This window comes from Mus pahari, chromosome 1 (genome assembly GCF_900095145.1).
Source record: "Mus pahari chromosome 1, PAHARI_EIJ_v1.1, whole genome shotgun sequence".
Taxonomy (NCBI): domain Eukaryota; kingdom Metazoa; phylum Chordata; class Mammalia; order Rodentia; family Muridae; genus Mus; species Mus pahari.
Genome location: NC_034590.1, coordinates 152,324,535 through 152,344,104, shown reverse-complemented (window position 1 = coordinate 152,344,104; position 19,570 = coordinate 152,324,535). Strand labels below are relative to the sequence as shown.

General features: G+C 37.5%; 1 protein-coding gene across 4 annotated transcripts in view; it reads right to left on the bottom strand.

Moving 5' to 3' along the window:
• Positions 1 to 7,548: 7,548 nt before the first annotated feature.
• Znf518a (zinc finger protein 518A) overlaps positions 7,549 to 19,570 on the bottom strand; it is a 23,098-nt gene continuing 11,076 nt past the window's right edge. For all 4 annotated transcript variants that reach the window (XM_029541352.1, XM_021203664.1, XM_029541350.1 and 1 more), the window contains exons 3-5: positions 17,202 to 17,346; positions 14,358 to 14,439; positions 7,549 to 13,973 (exon numbers count right to left, since the gene is read on the bottom strand). In XM_029541352.1, the coding sequence (XP_029397212.1) occupies positions 9,413 to 13,843 (4,431 nt within the window). In that variant the 5' untranslated portion in view covers positions 13,844 to 13,973; positions 14,358 to 14,439; positions 17,202 to 17,346 and the 3' untranslated portion in view covers positions 7,549 to 9,412. The remainder of the gene's footprint in view (positions 13,974 to 14,357; positions 14,440 to 17,201; positions 17,347 to 19,570) is intronic.

Below are 19,570 nucleotides of genomic sequence, written 5' to 3'. Positions count from 1 at the left end.
CTCTGCCTCTCTCTCTGCCTCTCTCTCTGCCTCTCTCTCTGCCTCTCTCTCTGCCTCTCTCTCTGCCTCTCTCTCTGCCTCTCTCTCTGCCTCTCTGCCTCTCTGCCTCTGCCTCTGCCAAGTGCTGGGATTAGAGGCATGCACCACCATGCCCAGCTTTAGTTAAACTTACAATGTGTAGATTAAAGTGTTAAAGGTAATGAAGAAGTGGCAGATAAAGCAGGGGTATGGGATGTGGGTGGAGCCGATCTTTCTATGTGGCTTCCGTCCACAGGAGAAGTATGCAGGAATGAACTTTCTACTTCTTCTGCCAGACTGTGCTATTAGATTTGCCTGTTGGAAATAATCATTCTCTCTTTGAGCTGAGTGTCTATTAGATGGAGGCCTAAGCTGGTGTGAGTTTGGAAATGAGATGGTAGATCAAATGGAAAAACTAGATGCTAGAAAAAAATACTCCGGAAAACACAGCAGGCAAACAGGTATTGATGAATACAAAGGATTCCTTATGGTTTTTTTTTTTTTTCTGTCACTGCAATAAAACATCAAATCTAAGGCAACTTACAGAGAAAAGAGTTTTATTTGGCATATAGTTCTGAAGAAACAAGAGTCCACCATGGCAGTGGGCAGCAGGCATGACAGCTGGAGCAGACGGCCAAGAACTCATGCCTCAATCACACATTGAAGCTGACTGAAAGGAAGTGAGGTTTTTCCCTCTCTCAAAGCCACTCCCTCCCTGAACCCACATTTCATACCAAAACCCTCCCCAAACAGATCTACCAGCTGAGGACCAATATATCATTTAAACAAAGTACTATCATGAACAGCCTTGCACAAGGTCTTAGGTCAGGCCAGAAATGTAGTCTAGATGATGTTAAAATGATATGCATCGAATTAGGTCAAATAAGAACACACTTGACCACTGGATAAGATGGTAGCCTCAATGTATTTTTAAAAAGCCAGATAGCGATGCCCAGGACTTTGGGTGGAGCAACTCACAGACTCTCTTTTAAACAGAACGACATGTTTCTAAACTTCAGTTTCATGACAACTAAACTATGGGTTGAATCATGTCAAAAGACTTTGCAGATAAAGTCAGGTTAATATGGAGCCAATAAGTTAGTGCTAGTCAGGCGACCTGTTCCTTGGAAGAAAAGAGTGTGAGTAGAGACGCAGCCACGCACAGAGGGAAAGCTGTGAGGAGGAGTCAAGAGAGAACACCATGTGAAGACAGGGGACTGGAACCATGTACCCATGAATCAAAGACTACCAAGGATGGCTGTCAAGCCATCAAAAGTCAGGCAAGGGCAAGGACAGATTTCCCTGCAGGGCTCAGATGAAACACAGACCTCTTTATACCTTGATTTCAGACTTCCAACATCTAGAACTGAGGTGGTCAATAAGTCTCCTTCTTTAGGCTCTTCGGATTGTGTGGCTTGTTTTAACAGCCTCATGAAATGAATACAATTCATAGACACTTTTTGAACAGTTAAATCGTATTGTATACACATAGAAGCTTGAAATTTTGTACTATAGGAAGAGTTTTCTCTTTTACAAAAACTGGAGTTTGTGAAAAAACGGAATTGCTTAGAATGTACTAACTAGAAGGAGCAATTCCCAATAAAGACAGTCCTTCGCGAAGAGCTCATGGTAGGAAGTACAGTCTTCTCTCAGTTTTGCTCAGAGCTGCATGGAAACACTTTTTAACATAAGGAAATCTTCATTTGCTCCTTCTGCTGAAACAGTGACCCTTGCTCAAAACAGCCTCTTTTGCTCTGTCCTCAGCTGTCCCCCTTCGGGTAGCATAATCCAACAAAATGAAGAAACATAGCTTATAAAATACAGAAAAACAACATCAAACTAATAATAATTAAAAAAGCAACTCAACACAGCTGTGGTGGGTTTCCTGGAGCAAAAGCTGGGATTCATAAGCCACCCTCTGCAGAGGCATCCTCTCAATCTCCACTATTGGGAGCAATGTTGTACCTAACATACCAACCTTTCTCCTTCTCCCAGAAAGAGTCCCTAAGAGGTTAGGTAACCCAAAAGGCTTCTCCAAAGCCTTCCTCAGCAAGTAGAATTCTCAGTAAAGATATGAAAAACCTCCGGAGAGATGCCATCAGCTTTGTCTACAACTGTCAATGCTTAGAAAGTGAGTTTTGACAGAGCTTCTCTGGCAAGCTAGCTGATGGCATGGGAGAAGAGGGAGTGCATTCCATAGCGGCTGAAGGCAACACCTCAGGCCCTGTTTTCTGTTTCAAGGATGTCAGAGAGCAGGTTGCAGCTGTGGTGACAGGAAAGCTGTGGTGACAGGAAAGCCAATGGACAGCAGAGATGGGAAGGCTGGGCCAATGGCCGTCAGGAGCTTGCCCTGTGCTGAACGAACCAGCCACAGCAGAAGTTTCATGACTCTGAACTCTGGGAGGCTAAACTACTTTATAGCAATGGGGGCAGGTTTACCTAAGAATAGTATAGATTGATGTGAAGCAAAACTAGACATAGGTGAGGCATGATTTTAGAACTGGACTGAATTCAAAATGACTTTCAGATGGTGTATAACTCAATCTCTACTTCTAGGTGAGGTTGCATAGTAAAAATGTAAAGGTTTGCTCCCTGAAGTTTAGCTGCAGTCAACATGTAGTGAAGAAGGGCCAATAAAAAGCAGGCGGGAAGGGCTGAGGAATTACACCAGGGAAATTAGCTGACTACATGTGGAAGGCAGAGGTGAGAGCCACTGCCCATAGACTCCCATGTTTCAAACATGGATGGTTTAAAGAATGAACTTCTCTGATGGGAGAAATGTCTCCTTCAGAGGTGACTCATTCAACATTCTTAGACACACAGTACTGGTCTGAAGAGACATTTAGAAGGCTCTCTCTGTCTCTGTCTTTCTTTCTTTTTTGTGGAATCAGGGCACACAAAGAGCTGTTCGAATGTTAACATGAATATTGGTAGGGTAACATGTTTTTACTTTTCATGATGGCATCAAGGAGTAGTGTTTTCTGAAGAATTTGTTCTTTTCTGACAGTAAAGGAATGTAGCTGTGAATGAAAAAGCTGGAGGCAGCCTGACACTGGATGAAGCCAGACTTGCTGTGGTGAGGCTCCACACTTGTGGGTCACTATCAAAGAGGGACATTGAGGAAAGTTGTATAGAGAAAGGCACTCCAGGCCTTCAAAGTCACACAATTCTCTTGAGACTCATCTATATAGTTGTGTGTATCACTAGTGTATGTGAGGATTGATGAATAAATAGCAATTGTTTTGTGGATCAATGTGTTGTTCCATTCAGTTGGTGATTCTGCTTGGCACTAAATGGACTGGCACATGCATGTGTATAGAAGAAGTCTTAGTGTGGATATGTTTTTATTTCTCTTTGGTAAGCACACAGGAAGGTAAATGTGGGTCCTGTAGAAAGTGTGTGCTTTGCTTTATTAGAAATTGCTAGGATGTTTCCAAAATGGATGTGCCTCAGAGCAGGCAATGTGTTCACTTGCTTCACACCCTAGTCAGTCCTCGATATTGTTAGTATTTTTGACTTCAGCCATTCTACTAAGGACTTAGTAGTATCTCATTGTGAGCATAATTAGCATTTTCTTAGTGACTAATGACTCTTGAGTATTTTTTCACGTGTATGTCTTCGTTTATGTAGTTTATTCAAATACTTTGTCTACTTTAATATTTAGTCTTTTGTTTCTTTTCGGTTTTGTTTTAAGACAAGATTTCTCTATGTAGCACTGGCTGTCCTGGAACTCACTTTTGTAGACCAGGTTGGTCTTGATCTCATAAACATCCACCTGCCTCTGACGTCTGAATGCTGGGATTAAAGGCATGTGCCACCACTGCCTGGCAATATTGAGTCTTATTTTATTTACTTACTTATTGAGGAAGGGTCTCACTATGTCATCCTGGCTGTACTGAGTCTCTATCTATCTATCTATCTATCTATCTATCTATCTATCTATCTATCTATCTATCTATCAATCAAGGGTCTCACTATGTCATCCTGGCTGACCTCAAAGTTTCTGTATGGATCAAGCTGGCCTCAAACTCATAGAGATCTGCCTGCCTCTGTCTCCCAAGTGCTGGGATTCCATGCCCTGCTCAATATTCAGTTGCTCTTAATAAATGTCATGAATATCTTATATTTTCCAGATGCAAGTACCTTGACAGATATATTATATGCATATTTTATTTTGCCTTCCTATAGTAAATGTGAGGTCATTGTAAAACACCCGATTCATAATGCTGAATTTGATTTACTAATTATAGCATTAAGGATTTTTGCATGTACGTTCATAAAGACACTGGTTTTCTTCAAGTTGGTTTTCCGAGACAGGGTTTCTCTGTGTGACCCTGGCTGTCCTAGAACTCACTCTGTAGAGCAGGCTGGCCTCACAGAGATCCCAAACGCTGTGATTAGAGTGAGCCACCACTGCCAGCTCCTTCAAGATTTTTTTTTTTATCAGTGTTAATGTTAAACCCATCGATTAGACAAGAAAAAGTTCCTCTCTCTGTTTTCTAGCAATTTCTGTAATACCAATGAACTTGTTGCTACTGATACTAACCACTAACTCACTGTCCAGCAGAGCGGTCAGGCCTGAGGCTCGTGAGTTATGAGTAACAAGCTCAGTTTCTCTCAGAGACATGGGATAGTGGCTTTATTAGTGTGTTGCTAATGTGTGTTTTTTTTTTTTAGTACTTATCTATATCAAACGGGATATAAAAAGTTGGTGATATTCTAATACAATTTTTAAAAATATGAAGTAATATCCCCCTTTTGTTCCTGGACAGGCACACTGTCGTGACTGAAGCATGTGGTGGGAGAAAGCTGGAGAGGGGTAGAGCCCCTCTCTTCTCCCCAGTGACCTAATTTCCTTCTGCAATCCCTAAACATATCATCACCGCCCAGCAGAGCCACAAGTTACTGATAGACCCTTTAGCATATGGCCTTGAGGGGACAATTCCAGATCCAAACCATGCCGCAGTCTTTCAGGCTGAAAGGGATGATGAAAAGAAGTAAAACCTACCCAAAGGAATGAAAAATGACACACAAGTACACACACACACACACACACACACACACAAAAGACAATGTAAATACACTTTTCTTTGTAAGGTTATCTTTTTTCCTCTCCTGACTTGAGACAACTCCAAAAAGCAAATAAAAATCTACAGAGATACACAATTTACTGATGCGTTTTGTTACAAGGATAGCATGAGAAGTGATTAAGCTGCAGAAAGCAAACATTTTATTACTGAAATTGAAATTAATCTGAATTCGATGATATAGGTCGGGCCTAGAACCTCCTGCACGAAAAATTCTACGTTTTGTAAGAGTGTAGTTTTGTTTCTTTGGGTGCCATATCTAAGAGGCATTTTCCAGAATGAAAGTCACAAGATATCTTCCTCTATTTTTCTTGTTTTACACTTCTTGCTTACATTTAAATCTAGAGTTGTGTAGTGACAGATTTTTGCCCTTTGCTCCAGACTATGCTTCAGGTTGTAAAGTTTCTAATTTTCAAGTTTGTTGATTCTTTTACCAGATTAAACCTCCTGTTAAGATGCTAGTATTTGGCCTTGAGTCTAAATATTTCACGAGAGATTTAAAAAATTTATTATCCATATTGGATAAGGAATCATATTTTCCTCAGTTTTTTGGTTTCCTTTAGGTTTTTGAACATACTTATCAATGCTGCTCATCACTTATGTGACACACCTCTCCAAGGTTTCTAGCATAGGTTTTCCCTTGATCACACATTGCTGTATTTCATAATCTTTAATCGAAATTGGACATTTTATGTAATGCTTTGCACCTGGACCCTTCTTCCTATCATCTTACATACACACAGACACATCAGATGTGATACTTTGTAGTGACTTGGCTGAGCTAAATTAGAAGTCTAGTTCTGCCTCGGATTTTACTATTCAAGTCCCCCCAACCCCTGGATTTTTTAAGTTTGACTTTCTCAGGAGTTGCTCTTGAATCTGCATGTTTATAGTGGTCACCCCTCTGCATATGTGAGGTTTACACTCTTGTCACAAAACCCATGTGTCTTAAGACAGCTCTCACTGCTTACGGAGTTTACAACTTTACCTATGTTCATCCAGAAACTTGCAAGCCAGAATCCCTCTGGTCACTCCTTCGAGGTTATAGCCTGCATATGAACTAATTTGTTCACTTACTCAGATCCTATCCGTGAAACTCCTGTGTGGTACCTGTTAGGATGACCACAACTGTTGGCCTTCCCTACTCTTCTGATTGCCGTTTTTAGCAGTACTTTTGCATAGGAACTGCTCGTTTTGAATACATGGTTTTAAGGCATCACTTTGATTGAAATAAAGACTACCTCGAGAACTTTTTTTTTTCTGTTTAAGGGTTATTTCCAAAAGATGGTGGGGCATGGGACATGCTGTCTGTCTCTCCAAATCTAGGACATTCATATGCCCTTGGATATCAGAACTCCTAGCTCTCTAGACTTTAGATGTTGAAAGTACCCTGGCTCTCAGGCTTTTGATCTTGGACTGAAGAATCTCAGCAATATACAAGTTTGGGTTCTTGTTCTGAGCCACATTACCAGTTGTCTTTGAGTCTCTAGTCTGCAAGCTACCTTTTTATAGGGCTTCCCGAACTCCCTTATTACAGAGGCCAATACATTCAACTGAAATCAAATGCCTATACCTTGCATTAGTTCCACCTGTGGAGAACAGGCAATAGGCTATTTTTGATGCCCACTCTAGCACTCTTCTGAACATCTTTGCTTTTGGAACTTACAGGTTGAGGAAGGAGTTGCAGGCAGAGCAAAACTGAGGAAAATGCAGTCAGTGAAGTTAAGTATGGTTGCTCACTGAGAGATACTATTTCTTAGCTTTTCCTTTAGATGAGGCATGTAGACTATTTTTAGCCCTTTTCTATAAATGGGACTGTTTCCTTATTAATTCTCAGTGCTTATCTTACAATTTTGACGATAAGAATGCTAATTATCGTCAATTAATATTTTGCCCTTCTCTAAATCTATACTTTCATTTTCTGTTTTTTAAATCACATATACATGGGCATTTTGCCTGCATGTGTATCTGTACACATGCATATAGTGTCCTTGGAGAAGAGGAGTCAGAACCCATGGAACTGGAGTTACAAGGGATTGTGAGGCAAAAAGTGGGTGTTGGGATCACCAAAGCTGGGTCCTCTGTAAAGGCAGCAAGTGCTCTTAACCAGAGCCTCTCTCCAGCCCCTGACATGTATTTGGACTGTTGGGATAGCCTTTTCTCTCTCTTAGACACAGAAGGGAACCTACTTTATTATGGACCTATTCATAACACCAAAGTTCCTAAAGCTCAAAAGCTTTCCCCAACAAAGCCAAGGACATGTTATGGTAAATATGACCTTTCTCAAAGTTCAAATATTAATTTCTGAAGAAAAACGAAAGTCCCATGTTTATTCTGTAGCCGTCTCAGACATTAAATAGACAGAAGGGGAGGGAAAGATTTCCCATTAGAATTTCCATTAGGTTTTAGCTCAGTTAAAAAAAAAAAAAAAGAAACTCTCATGTAAACACAAGCTTAAGTTTAATTGAAGAAAACTTTCATTAACAATGAACAAGGAAATTAATGCTTACCGTTCTTTAAACATCATGTACATTATCAATATATACTGTGCATTTTCAATCAATTCCACCCAGACTCAATTCAAGAAACACAATTAAAACAAGTTTTATACAAAAAATATTCCACTAAGAAAGTAGATAAACTGCACAAAAACAGTACAAGTATAATGTGCATAGCAATATAGCTTGAAGCATCTATTTATGGCTTTGTTTAAATCAAAACTATTAGGGGAATGGATCCATTTAGGACCTACTGTTACAGTTGGCATGTGTAAACGGTTCACATCATTTTTAGGCACTTGCTAATAATAGTGTTTTTAATCCCTGAAAAAAAAAAAGTATGTCCCCAACCAAAACAAAAAACAAACAAAACAGGTCAGAAATAAAAACCAATAAAATAACATGGGTACAGTTTTTTTTTTTTTTAAATCACCCACTTTTATTAATGCATGCAGAGAACTAAAAAGAAAATACTTTTTGTGTCATAAACTTCTTGTGCAAATTTACATAACCAATACAAAAATATGTACATTTTTGTTATATACAAAAAAGCCCTGAAATTGATCTAATCAATGAAAATGTCATTAACATGTATAATAACAACAAAACAAAAAATACAGAGTATCATCTTCTAATATAACTTCATTATCCAATAAGACAAAAAATTGATGCAAATGTATATGGTAAATGGATTGTTATGAAAATATCCATTTTGAAATTGTTGGGCATGTCTCTTAGGAATTTTTCAAGTTTTATGAACTGCTACTGAGTCCATCGTTAATGCTTGCTTCTCTGTTTTCAAATGCCAACTATTAACACTATTTTGGGTTGTTGGTCATCCTGAAAATGGTCTATCCTAATGTGGACATGTTTAGGTAAGAACAGTAATTAAACACAAGCAAAAATATAATCTGCTTTGTTAACCTTGCTTCAAAATATTATCTCTGTAAAAATAGTTTTAATTTTCAAGAAAAGCATTCCCTTTGAAGTGCTTCTATGTTCTTTCTGTTCATTTTGAGGGGATGCCAACCAAGGGAGATAAAAAAGTCATTTGGTTATGGACACTTCCAATCAGATAAGCATAGTTCCGTGCAAAGGGATCATTGGAAAATAGGACCAAATTCAAGAAAATGTGAAGTTCAAGTGGATTTTTAGAAAAAGTTTGTTTCTCCTCTGGAGATTGCCCCATTTACTGCAGTGATCGAAGACAGCCACAGGGAAAGACAATCAACTTGAGAGGGCATCCCAATTTGATACAGGGCAGAGCAACAGCAACAGGATTTACTTGCCCCAAACTCTTCTAGCATTATTTCAAGTTTAACTACAGTTCAGCAAGATGTAGCTTCAAAGAACATAAATACCTTTCAAATGAACTATGACAGAAAGTAACTTTATCTAAGCTCAGTCCAAATTTATATGCAGTAGGAAACCATTTGTGAGAAGGTTCTCCACCTCCAGAGAAACTCTTGTCAGCTCTCTAAGGCTGGTGGGAGAAGAAGGGGCTGTCCACTATGATCTTCTTCTCAGTCTCTAAATTCAATTGGGAAAACTCTTTTGTCAAAAATTTCCTTACCCTTCTGTCCCACAGATGCATCTTTACACAACTAAATCAAGGTCTGTGCTAATTACTTTCTTTCAAAGCGTATGTTAACTATGGTATTTCCAAGTACCACACATAAAGCTTTTGTTCTTCCACAGAAATATAACCAACTCTTAGAAATGTTCAAAACTATACCAATGTAGAAAATGCCTGAATTATACCAACCCATTTTTTCCTTCTGAGCTCTCTTTTCCTTGGTAATCAATACATTATTCTAACATATTCCAATCCCGAGTAGCTTCCACTAAATGTCTCTGTCCATGGCCAGCCCACACATCTTGATTGTCAAAAACTCTACCACAGAACCAGCAGTTAAACTTAGATTTCAAGACATCTTCGGAGGTAGTTTTTACAATCTGGTAATTATTTTTGCTTGTCTTTTTGAGTGTTAGTTTTAGCACAAATCTTTCTTTCACAGAATTAACAGGTTTAAGCATTTTTTGTCTCTTGGAAAAGTCATTGTAAGTTGTTTCAGAAGTGTTAGAAACTGGTTTCAGTAAAGCATTAATAGTTGTTTGTGACAATGAAACCTTTAGTACATGCCCATTAAACTTTGCGATAGTCTTCATTACACGTTCTACTTCTGGGGCATCTGCATCAGGATGGTTCAAGACCACAACTGGTTGGTTTCTCCTAGGACATTTCACAAGCTGTTTGGAACTAAAAGGGAAAAGTCTCAAAGTTCTACTAGAATCCTTTGGAAGCCTAGGCCTACTCAATCCAAATGCTTCCTGGACATCTTCAGCATTAGCCCTTTCTTTACCCTTTCTATTCAATGTTGACTTTTTCCTTGGAGGTTCTTGGTAATTATCAATGTTCTTTCGTTTACAGCTTCTGTTTCTAGCTACAAAGGCAGTTTCAGAATCTTGATCTATCCGAGTTTTAATTTTTGCAAACTTATTTTTACAAGTCTTTCTTTTATTGAAATTTCTCTCAACTGCACAATTTGCTTTACCTCTTAACACTCTTGTTTCTGAACGCTCACTGATAAATACTGGTTCCTCAGAAGAACCTGGGCATGCTGTAGTAGAAGAAAGAACAGTTTCATTTGCTGGCATCAAATCATGCACTAAGACTGGTAAGGCATCTCTAGAAGTTTCTCGCTCTTTCTGCTCTCCATGTACAGTTGGTTTAGATGGTACAGTCTCTTTCTGGAATGAGGATGCAGAGTTGCTAGCTGAAAGATTATTAAAAGCACTCATACTTAAAACAGGATTAAAAATCTTTACGAGTATTTTCTGTGGTGCTCCTGCAGGTCTCTTTGGCTGAATATGTTGGTAGGTACTACTTTGGACTAACTTAGGCTTAAGCAGTTTAGTGTTATTTGGCATCATACACTTAAAAAATACAGCTTGTTTACCATCAGGCATGAGGGTGTAGAGAGATGCTTTTGGTAAATTTTCATTCTGTTGCTTTACTGTATCTGAGATATTCATCTTAGGTCCCTGCTGCTCAGGTAGAATGTTAGCAAAAGGAACAGCTTTCACTGAAGAACTTACTGATGTTTTAATAATGTAAGAACCTTTCAATGGCAATGTATTCTCTGAGCAAGTTTTCATGTTCACACAATTGCCAATACTGGAACAAAGTCCAGGTGTAAGACAACTGTTGTTGTGTTCTGCCTTCAGAAAAGGTGTTCTGCAAGGTTCCTTAGTCACAGTTCCGTAACTATGAACATTCTCAGTCTTCACCATGGGAACACCTTCAGGTTTCCCATTATTAACTGCCAAAACCATTCCAGGTTTCTTGTTTACAAGGAGAGTAGCAGGCACACTCTGTGTATTAACCAAAGGAACTGGTCTTCCAGAAAAAACATGCAATCCAGGCTTGTTAGCAACATGCAGTGGTATAATAAAACCTTTTGGAGTTTGAACAAAAACAGGATTTTTCTGTTCTGAGGTTAGAAATGGATTCTGAACATATACAGGCCCTGAATTTTGTGTTGTGGTTCGGAGTTTGTCTTTTACAAGTTGTTGTGTTATTATTGCATCTGATTGAGTCTTAAGTAATGTGATGATATTTGGAATTTTAGTGGTTGCCTCTGAATCTCTCACATCTTGTAATACTGACAATTCTTGTTTTTCTTGTCCATTACATTTTGAATTCAGATCATTTGCAGGCCCATTAACACCTACACTGGCAGAAGGAACTGGGATGCTGTCTTGTATTTGGAAGTCTTTTGAAGATTTTATCACTACCTCTTCAGACTTTTTAAGTGTTTGGTCACAATCAAATGGAAGGTTTTTACTTGGAATGTTATTTTCCTTTTTATCAGATTTTGGTTTTAATGTATCTTGAAGCAACTGGTTTACTTCAGGTGGCAAAAATTCTGAAGCCTGTTCACTCTGGAGAGAGAAAACAGATGTAATTCGAGGCATCATAGGGGAGCCGGCACTGGGAATGTCATTCCATTTAGGTTCTTCAGTCACACTCAATAAATTTTGGTTTTCATTAGTGAAGAGGCTCTGTTCATTAAAGTTTCGTGTTTCTTCTAAATTGCATGGTTCTTCAATTTCAGTTTTTATTTTTAAAGTTCCATTTAAAGGGCTGATGGATGCTAACAGGTTATCTGAGTTAGAGCTCTCCTTTCTCAGTAGTGGTGAAGCTGTATCGCTATCACTAGCTGATTGTTGAGTAACTGTTTTATTTGGAGATTCCTTCTGAAGGTTTTCACACAGTGTTGCTCTTGAAAACCTACGGCGTTTATTATTTACCTTTGAGTAATTATGAAAAGGTAATGATCCTTGGTTAGAGAACTCAAAAGAGTTGGAGGATTCAGCAGGTAACTCAGAGTTGGCATAATTAATGCAATAGTTATGCATATCTCCAGAACTGTATGCATTTGGCTTAGTAGTAAAGTTGACTTTATCTGGACTATTGATGGAGGTATCTAATGCGTCTGGATGACTCTGAGTGCTATGATTTTCCCACAAGTCAACATTATCGCTTGCTTCAACTTTTGTAGTCAAACGCACTGATGTAGTTGATGCTGTTGGCAATGAAGATAAACTTTTACTGTCATCTACCATCTGAAGCGTATTATTCTTTTCAGATATGAAAGCTGCTTCCTTTTCAGAAATTACTTTCCTGGCAAGCACAGGGGATGAACATGCAGGTGGAGCTGCTTTCACAAAATCTGTGTCATTCACTTTGGTTGTTAATCCAGTTGCAAATCCAGTGTTGTCCACAGCCTGGGGTGACAAATTAGCTGTACTATCCTTTTCTGTGTTTGATTGTAAGACTGGTGAAGATAAAATCTGTTTATTGGCAGGCAACAATTTTATTACGATATGCTGTCTCCCATCTACCATCTTGAAGCCCATAAACTTAGCACTGTAGTTAGCAGGAATTGTTATCTTATTATTTCTCACCAGTAACACCGTAGGTCCTTGTACAGCACTTAAGACACTTGAAGTAGTACTTGCTCCCTCAGCAGCTTTATTATATTGCCTGGTGGATAGCACAGTTGCCTTTTCTGACTCTGATTCTACGGGTTTATCACCATTCTCACAGTGCTGTTTTTCACCATTTTCTTCATTTACTTGCTCTTGACTCTGGTCTTCAGATTTAGTCTGTGTTTTGCTCACGATATTAAACGCTTGAGCATTTTTTCCTATACTTTCATCGTTTCCACTGGTAATTGTCTTACGTTTCCAAAATGTCTTTGTTGGACCTATTTTATATCTTTTAAGTATTAGTTTAAGTCCTGTTGTAGTCTTTGCCACTCTTTTATCATATTGGTCTCTTTCCAGTTTTTCTTTCGCATATAAGTGTTCTTTATGCAAGGTTATAACATGTCTGATAAGTTGGTCTTTATGAATGGCACCATAGCTACAGTAGTGACAAGTAAAGGGAAGAGTACCAGAGTGGACACGAAGGTGCTTCTGCAGCTCTCCCTTGGTAAAACACAGGTGATGGCATTTTCCACATTTATAATGCACTTCTTTATGTCTATGAATGTGCTGAACAAATGTGCCGACATCCTGGGTAAAGAATCTACACTCTTCACACTGAAAATTACCATTAACACAATGTTTAGATGTGAAGTGTTTTGTCAAGTCCAGTAAAGTATATGAACGCTCACTGTTACAAATATCACATTTTACAAAAGTGTTCCTATGGGTTTTTCGGTGTTGTTTAAATATCTGGAAGTCACTTGCTGAAAAACTACACATTTCACAAGGAAATGAAGGTAACTCGCCATGATGCCACATTTCAAAGTGTTTCTGCAAATCATTTGGACTATACTGTGTACTGTCTTGGCATTTTGAACAACTAAAGTTGAGTATTTTTGCAGACATATTTACAGTCTCATCTTCAGCTCGCTCAGATTTACAAAGCAGTACACACTCCTCAGCACAGCTTACTGTTTTTACACTGATAGACTTCCTTGCAGTCTGTGGTTTACTCTGAAATAATAGTCTGTATTTTTCAACTTCATGTTTCATTAAGATTTCATTTGGAATATTTATCTTGGGTAAACAGATGTTCACATCTTTTAGTACATAATGAAAACTACTTTCTGAAATTATTGTTGTAGGTATTGATCCGATACTATCTGGTATCTCATTTCTTGTATCAAGTTTTTTCAAAATAGTTGGTTTTTCATCACAAAATAGCTGTGTCTGTTCAAATGGCATGATTTAATTTAAAAAAAAAAAATCCAGTTTCTTTTGTTCTGAAAACTTGTGAAGTTATTTGTGATTTAAACACAAAATACTGAGCTGCAACATCTTCAAAATAACCAGGATTTTTCTCAAATCAATTCACCTAAAATTAAACAAAGAATTGAAAATTTCACCACAGAATTAAAAGTAAATTTTATATTTTTAAGTTCATTTTGAATCAACAAAGCAGAAATGCTAATCAAACACATATACTAAAGACACAAAGACCTGATCTGTCAAGAACACCCAGGCTTAAAGGAGGCTTCATCTAACAACATGAACAGTAGCATCACTTTAGTTTCTGGTCTCTTTCATTTAGGTTAGGCACCATGAGATGCCAAATGACCATTCAAGTTACAAGTTAATATCCTTCAAGATACAGACTTAATGAAAGAATATATCACCCTCCTAAAGCAGGACAGTCTCGGCCCAAATTTTCTTAAGTGTGATTCCCTACAGTAAGACAGAGTTTTATGAAGGACCATACCTGATTACAGGTCACTCACGGGAGCCAGAAGCATAAAACACCATCAAGCATGAACTGATATTAGCGACTACTGGATGCTTCCCTAGAAGAAAATCAGAGCATTGTTACCAAATGGTAGGAATGTACAAAATAAATGCAAAAGCTACATAAATACACATATAAGATTTTGTTTATTCTTGTATAAAGTATTACCACAAGACTTTCACAACGACTTTTTTTACAGTTGTATCATAGACTTCTTTCTAGGAACACCAACATAAACAGACCTAGATTCCCCTTCCAATGGCTACAGAACATTTCACATTCTTACTGCTGGTGGAACTTTACCCCAACTCTTTTGCTACTATACAAAGACTGTTACAGGCTCTGACCAGGGAAACAAATCTAGGGTGCATCAAGCTGAGCTGCTCATGACTAGATGACTTTGTTCTTGTGTTTTGTCTCTTGTAATACACTTATTAAAAAATAAATGAATAAATAAAAGCTAAATAATAGTTCCTTTTAAAAGCTAAAACAAACCAACAGAAAACCAAAGGCAGCTACTTCTATCTCACATCCCAGCACTCGGGAGGCAGAGGCAGGTGGATTTCTGAGTTCGAGGCCAGCCTGGTCTACAAAGTGAATTCTAGGACAGCCAGGGCTATACAGAGAAACCCTGTCTTGGAAAAAAAAAAAAAAAAAAAAAAAAAAAATCTGAAATATACCTACATATAGATTTACCTTCATCCTAATGAATACTTCTGCAGTTCTAAAAATTCTTTATCTCCAACAAAGTTAGAAACATACAGTGGAAATATTATTAAAGAATTACAGGCATTAATTTTTCTCTGTAATGTATTGCCTGTATTTATTTTTTTCTTTGTGCTTCTTTCTGAACAGAAAGACTATGTGTTCTATGAGTAACATCAGAGCTAAATGTGTAGTTACCTTTCCTCATATATTAAAAGGGATTTAAATTGAAATGACCATTAGTAGAAAATTACAATATACTAAAAACTCAAAATATAAAGCTTTCTATCAATTATTTTGTTGCATTAATAAAATTCCAAATAGGCTGTCAATGATGATATTAACAAGAAAATTGTCATCAAAGTCACTACTTGATGTGATAAGCCTATTTATGGAGGGCAAACTAAGTTACTGACTCATAAACTTTTGAAATAGTGAACTGTACTGGCTAGTTTTGTGTCAACTTAACACAGGCTGGAGTTATCACAGAGAAAGGAGTTTCAGTTGGTGAAATTCCTCCACGAGATCCAGCTGTCCTTCTCAATTAGTGATCAAGTGGGGAGGTCTTCTTGTGGGTGGTGCCATCTCTGGGCTGGTAGTCTTGGTTCTATAAGAGAGCAGGTTGAGCAAACCAGGAGAAGCAAGCCAGTAANGAACATCCCTCCATGGCCTCTGCATCAGCTCCTGCTTCCTGACCTGCTTGAGTTCCAGTCCTGACTTCCTTTGGTGATCAACAGCAATGTGGAAGTTAAGCTGAATAAACCCTTTCCTCTCCAACTTGCTTCTTGGTCATGATGTTTGTGCAGGAATAGAAACCCTGACTAAGACATGAACCTAGAATGGAATGTTTAAAACTTTAGTATTACCAAAAGGGGTGGGAGAAGAGTTCAGTAAAGGTCAGATGGGGATCCTAAAAGAAGAAAAACTACTGAAAGTAACTAGAATTGTTAGGAAGCCAGGTTATAAGACTGTCTACTTGAGCCAGGCGTGGTGGCGCACGCCTTTAGCCAGCACTTGGGAGGCAGAGGCAGGCGAATTTCTGAATTCGAGGCCAGCCTGGTCTACAGCGTGAGTTCCAGGACAGCCAGGGCTACACAGAGAAACCCTGTCTCGAAAAAAACCAGAGTGTCTACTTGAATGCTCTCCTTTATCCAGATGCAACGTAAAAGATAATTCAATAATTACTAGTTATAAAAATGTTTAGCTTTTACTTAAAGGTGATAACTGTCAATTAACTTTGAATGTCAATATAGTATAAGAAGAGTTCATATATTTTAGGTAGTTGAGGGCTTGTAATTTGCTCTCACATTCCAACTTTATCTGAAAAATCTACCTGATCTTGAAGCATGCCCACTATTTGTGTGTAAGCAATACCACCAGAGAATAACTTACACTAGAGCTGCCACATTTGGTTAATGAAAAAAGAAAGAAAGAAACTATGTTATAGATACCTCAGGTAACATAAGGACAGAATTTTATTTTATTATAATTTGACCCCCCCACCTATTAAGTTAGTTTGTATTATAGTTCAATTTCCATCTCCACCAACAAAAAGTACTGGTTTTAAATATGCTATTTAAATTATGGTTCTACTCAGTCCTAAGTTTACCAATGTCCTAAGTCACTGAAATAAGACACCTTTGTAAAAGCAGTAAAATAAGTTTCCTACACAATAGCAAATAAAACTATAGGCTCTCTTCCTTCTACCAACTGACCAATGAAGTAACAAAAATAATAGAGAAAAAAAAAATTAAAGATCTAAACATAAATTCCAAAATGTATTACAAAATATTTGATAGGAAATGGCCTAGTGAAAAAGGCAAATGCTGACTAACAACCATCATTTAAAAAGTAAGATGTGTGTGACACGGGGTTTAGCTACACTGCCTGTGTTGATCAAGCTAGCCTTAAATTTCTGGGCTCAAGCAATTTTCCCACTTCTGCCAATGAGTAGCTTGAACTAGAGGCCTAAGTATCACATTCAGATACTAACCACCAGTTTGAAAGAGAAAGAAGTCCAATAGGAGACACTCGTCAATAAATATTTGATGAGTATGTTTTACATCCAAAGTAAGGAAATGGCAAAAATGTGCCCCCTTTACCCACTAAACCTACCTTGGGAAAGATGGAAGCTTGAATGAAAGGTCAGGTCGGAGGTCTTTCGATGACAGAAGGCTCAGGTTGACATATGAGAAAGAAGGAATCCAGAATTCTCAGATGAGTCCAGAAGCCAGGAAGAATGAGGACTTGCTAGTATCAACTGTCAGGAGACATAAAAGGACAATCATTACTTAAAAAAAAAAAAAAAAAAAAAAGAACCTTTCTTTCTGCACTAACGGCTATTTCCCTCTATCCAGTACTGTATTTTCTGAAGTTATGTTAATATCAGAAAAAAAAAAAAAAAAAACCCTCCAAATTTCACCTCTTCTACTTAAAAAACGGAGAAAATCTTGTTTTATCTCATCTTAACTACTGATGTCATTATAAAATATAAGCAGGAGCTGGACATGGACCTTTAATCCCAGCACTTGGGAGGCAGACAGATTTCTTTTGACTTTGAGACCACTCTGGAGCATACAGTGAGTTCTAGGCTGGCCAGAGATATACAGTGGGGCCATACCTCAAACAAACAGGGGTGTGTGTAAGGACAGACAATAAACTACAAGAAGCAGAAATAACTGGATAAAGTGATGGATGGGTGGAAGAAGGAAACACTTTATTCAGAGAAACTTCTTTTTCTTTCTTTTATCCAGAAGTGACTATAATGAGTTATTACTGTTAATTTTTTTTTCTTTTAAAAATCAAGTTAACACAATACCCCTACCCCATATTCCCTAACCTTACCTGGGGGCAGAGAAACTCATCCCAGTAGATGCCTGAAATTTGAAGTACCTAAATCCTGTATATAGGTATTTTCTTACAGATATCTATGATGAAGTTTAACTAGTAAGAGTTTAACAGTAAAAGATTCACAATAGTAAAATAGAAAACTCTGTTATAATAAAAAAGTATGTAGTTTCTGTTTATTACCTTGCTGAATTATATTCACAATTCTTCTGGTATGAAGCCTAAAGATACAATACTCTCAAAGCAAGGTAAATGATACAGACCCTGGCATAGCACTGAGCTACTATACTGTACACTGGGTAATATGATCTATGAACACCAAGTTGATAACCAATATACCTTCCAAGTGACTAGCAGGTTAAGTAGCATAAAACACTATGGGCAGGCTAAAAAATTATTCACATCTCAGGATGTAAAGAAAGAGACTTCAACATACCACTCAGAGTAGCACACTATTAAAAACATAAGAACTGGTTATTTCTGGACTTTTCATCATTTTCAGACTATCACTGTTAAAAATGGAAGAGTTCTATAGTTGGCAATTACAGTAAAGAAAAAACAGCTAATGTTGTAAGAGAGACAAAGTAGATGAGAAAAAAAAATAATTTTGAAGTTAAAAAAAAAAAGACTTGAAATTTTAAAATCAGTTTTTCCAAAAGCTAGGTAAAATTACCAGTAGGAAGAAAATATAAAACTCAACACATACAGTATTAGCTAACTGTAAGTGCTATGATATATGGAACATGAAATAGACATTTATAGTTTTCAGAGGAAAGGAGAAACCCAAAAGTTTATTCTATGTCTATTATAAAACTTTCATATGAGAAAAAAATGTACAAAGATCAAGAGACTATGATAAAATCTACAACATGTAAGTAAATATAAATAGCATTACTAGTATAGTTAGGAGAACAGAAATTATTAAAGGAACATATACAATATCAAATACATAAGAAATTCATGAAAAATTAACAACTTCTCATTGCAGATATTATAAAAAGAAAACATTAGATGCTGGAAAGTAATCAGGCAGTAAATGACAACGGTACTTAGTCTCCGGTTGACAGTTGGTAAAGTTAAGAACTGATCCATCTTACACTGAATTATTAAAATACTCAGGAATTGCAGCAGGAAAGCTAAAGCAAAGTGAAATCTGGAGAAAGCTGCTTGAGTCTTAGATCTGATTCCTATCTAGTCTGTCACATAAGAAACTGCTCTTTTCCCACCACAGTAGAAATCTAAAGATGTATTCTCTGCAGGGTAAAACAGAAAGTCTAAAGTGAAAGGCCACATTAGGAAGAAAGTGAGTATCATAGCAAAATTAAGAGCATTTCATTAACCATTCACAGACAGACACAAACCTCCCCTCATCCATTTCCTTTATCCCCCCTCTAGTAGTGCTCCTAAACTAAAACAGTGCTCCTTAAACCATGATCTGCTAATGGTTCCTGAACCATGCCACCAGCCTACGAGACTGGTATAGATAGTAGCTGTTTAGGAAAACCTCTGTGGACTTGTATCTTTCCTCTCCTCATGTTTTAAATGTTTTCTTCTAATTTTTTATGGTTTGTTTTTACTATAGTTTAAAAACTACCATTTTTCAATAAATTGGGGATTTATAAATTCCGTTTTTTTCC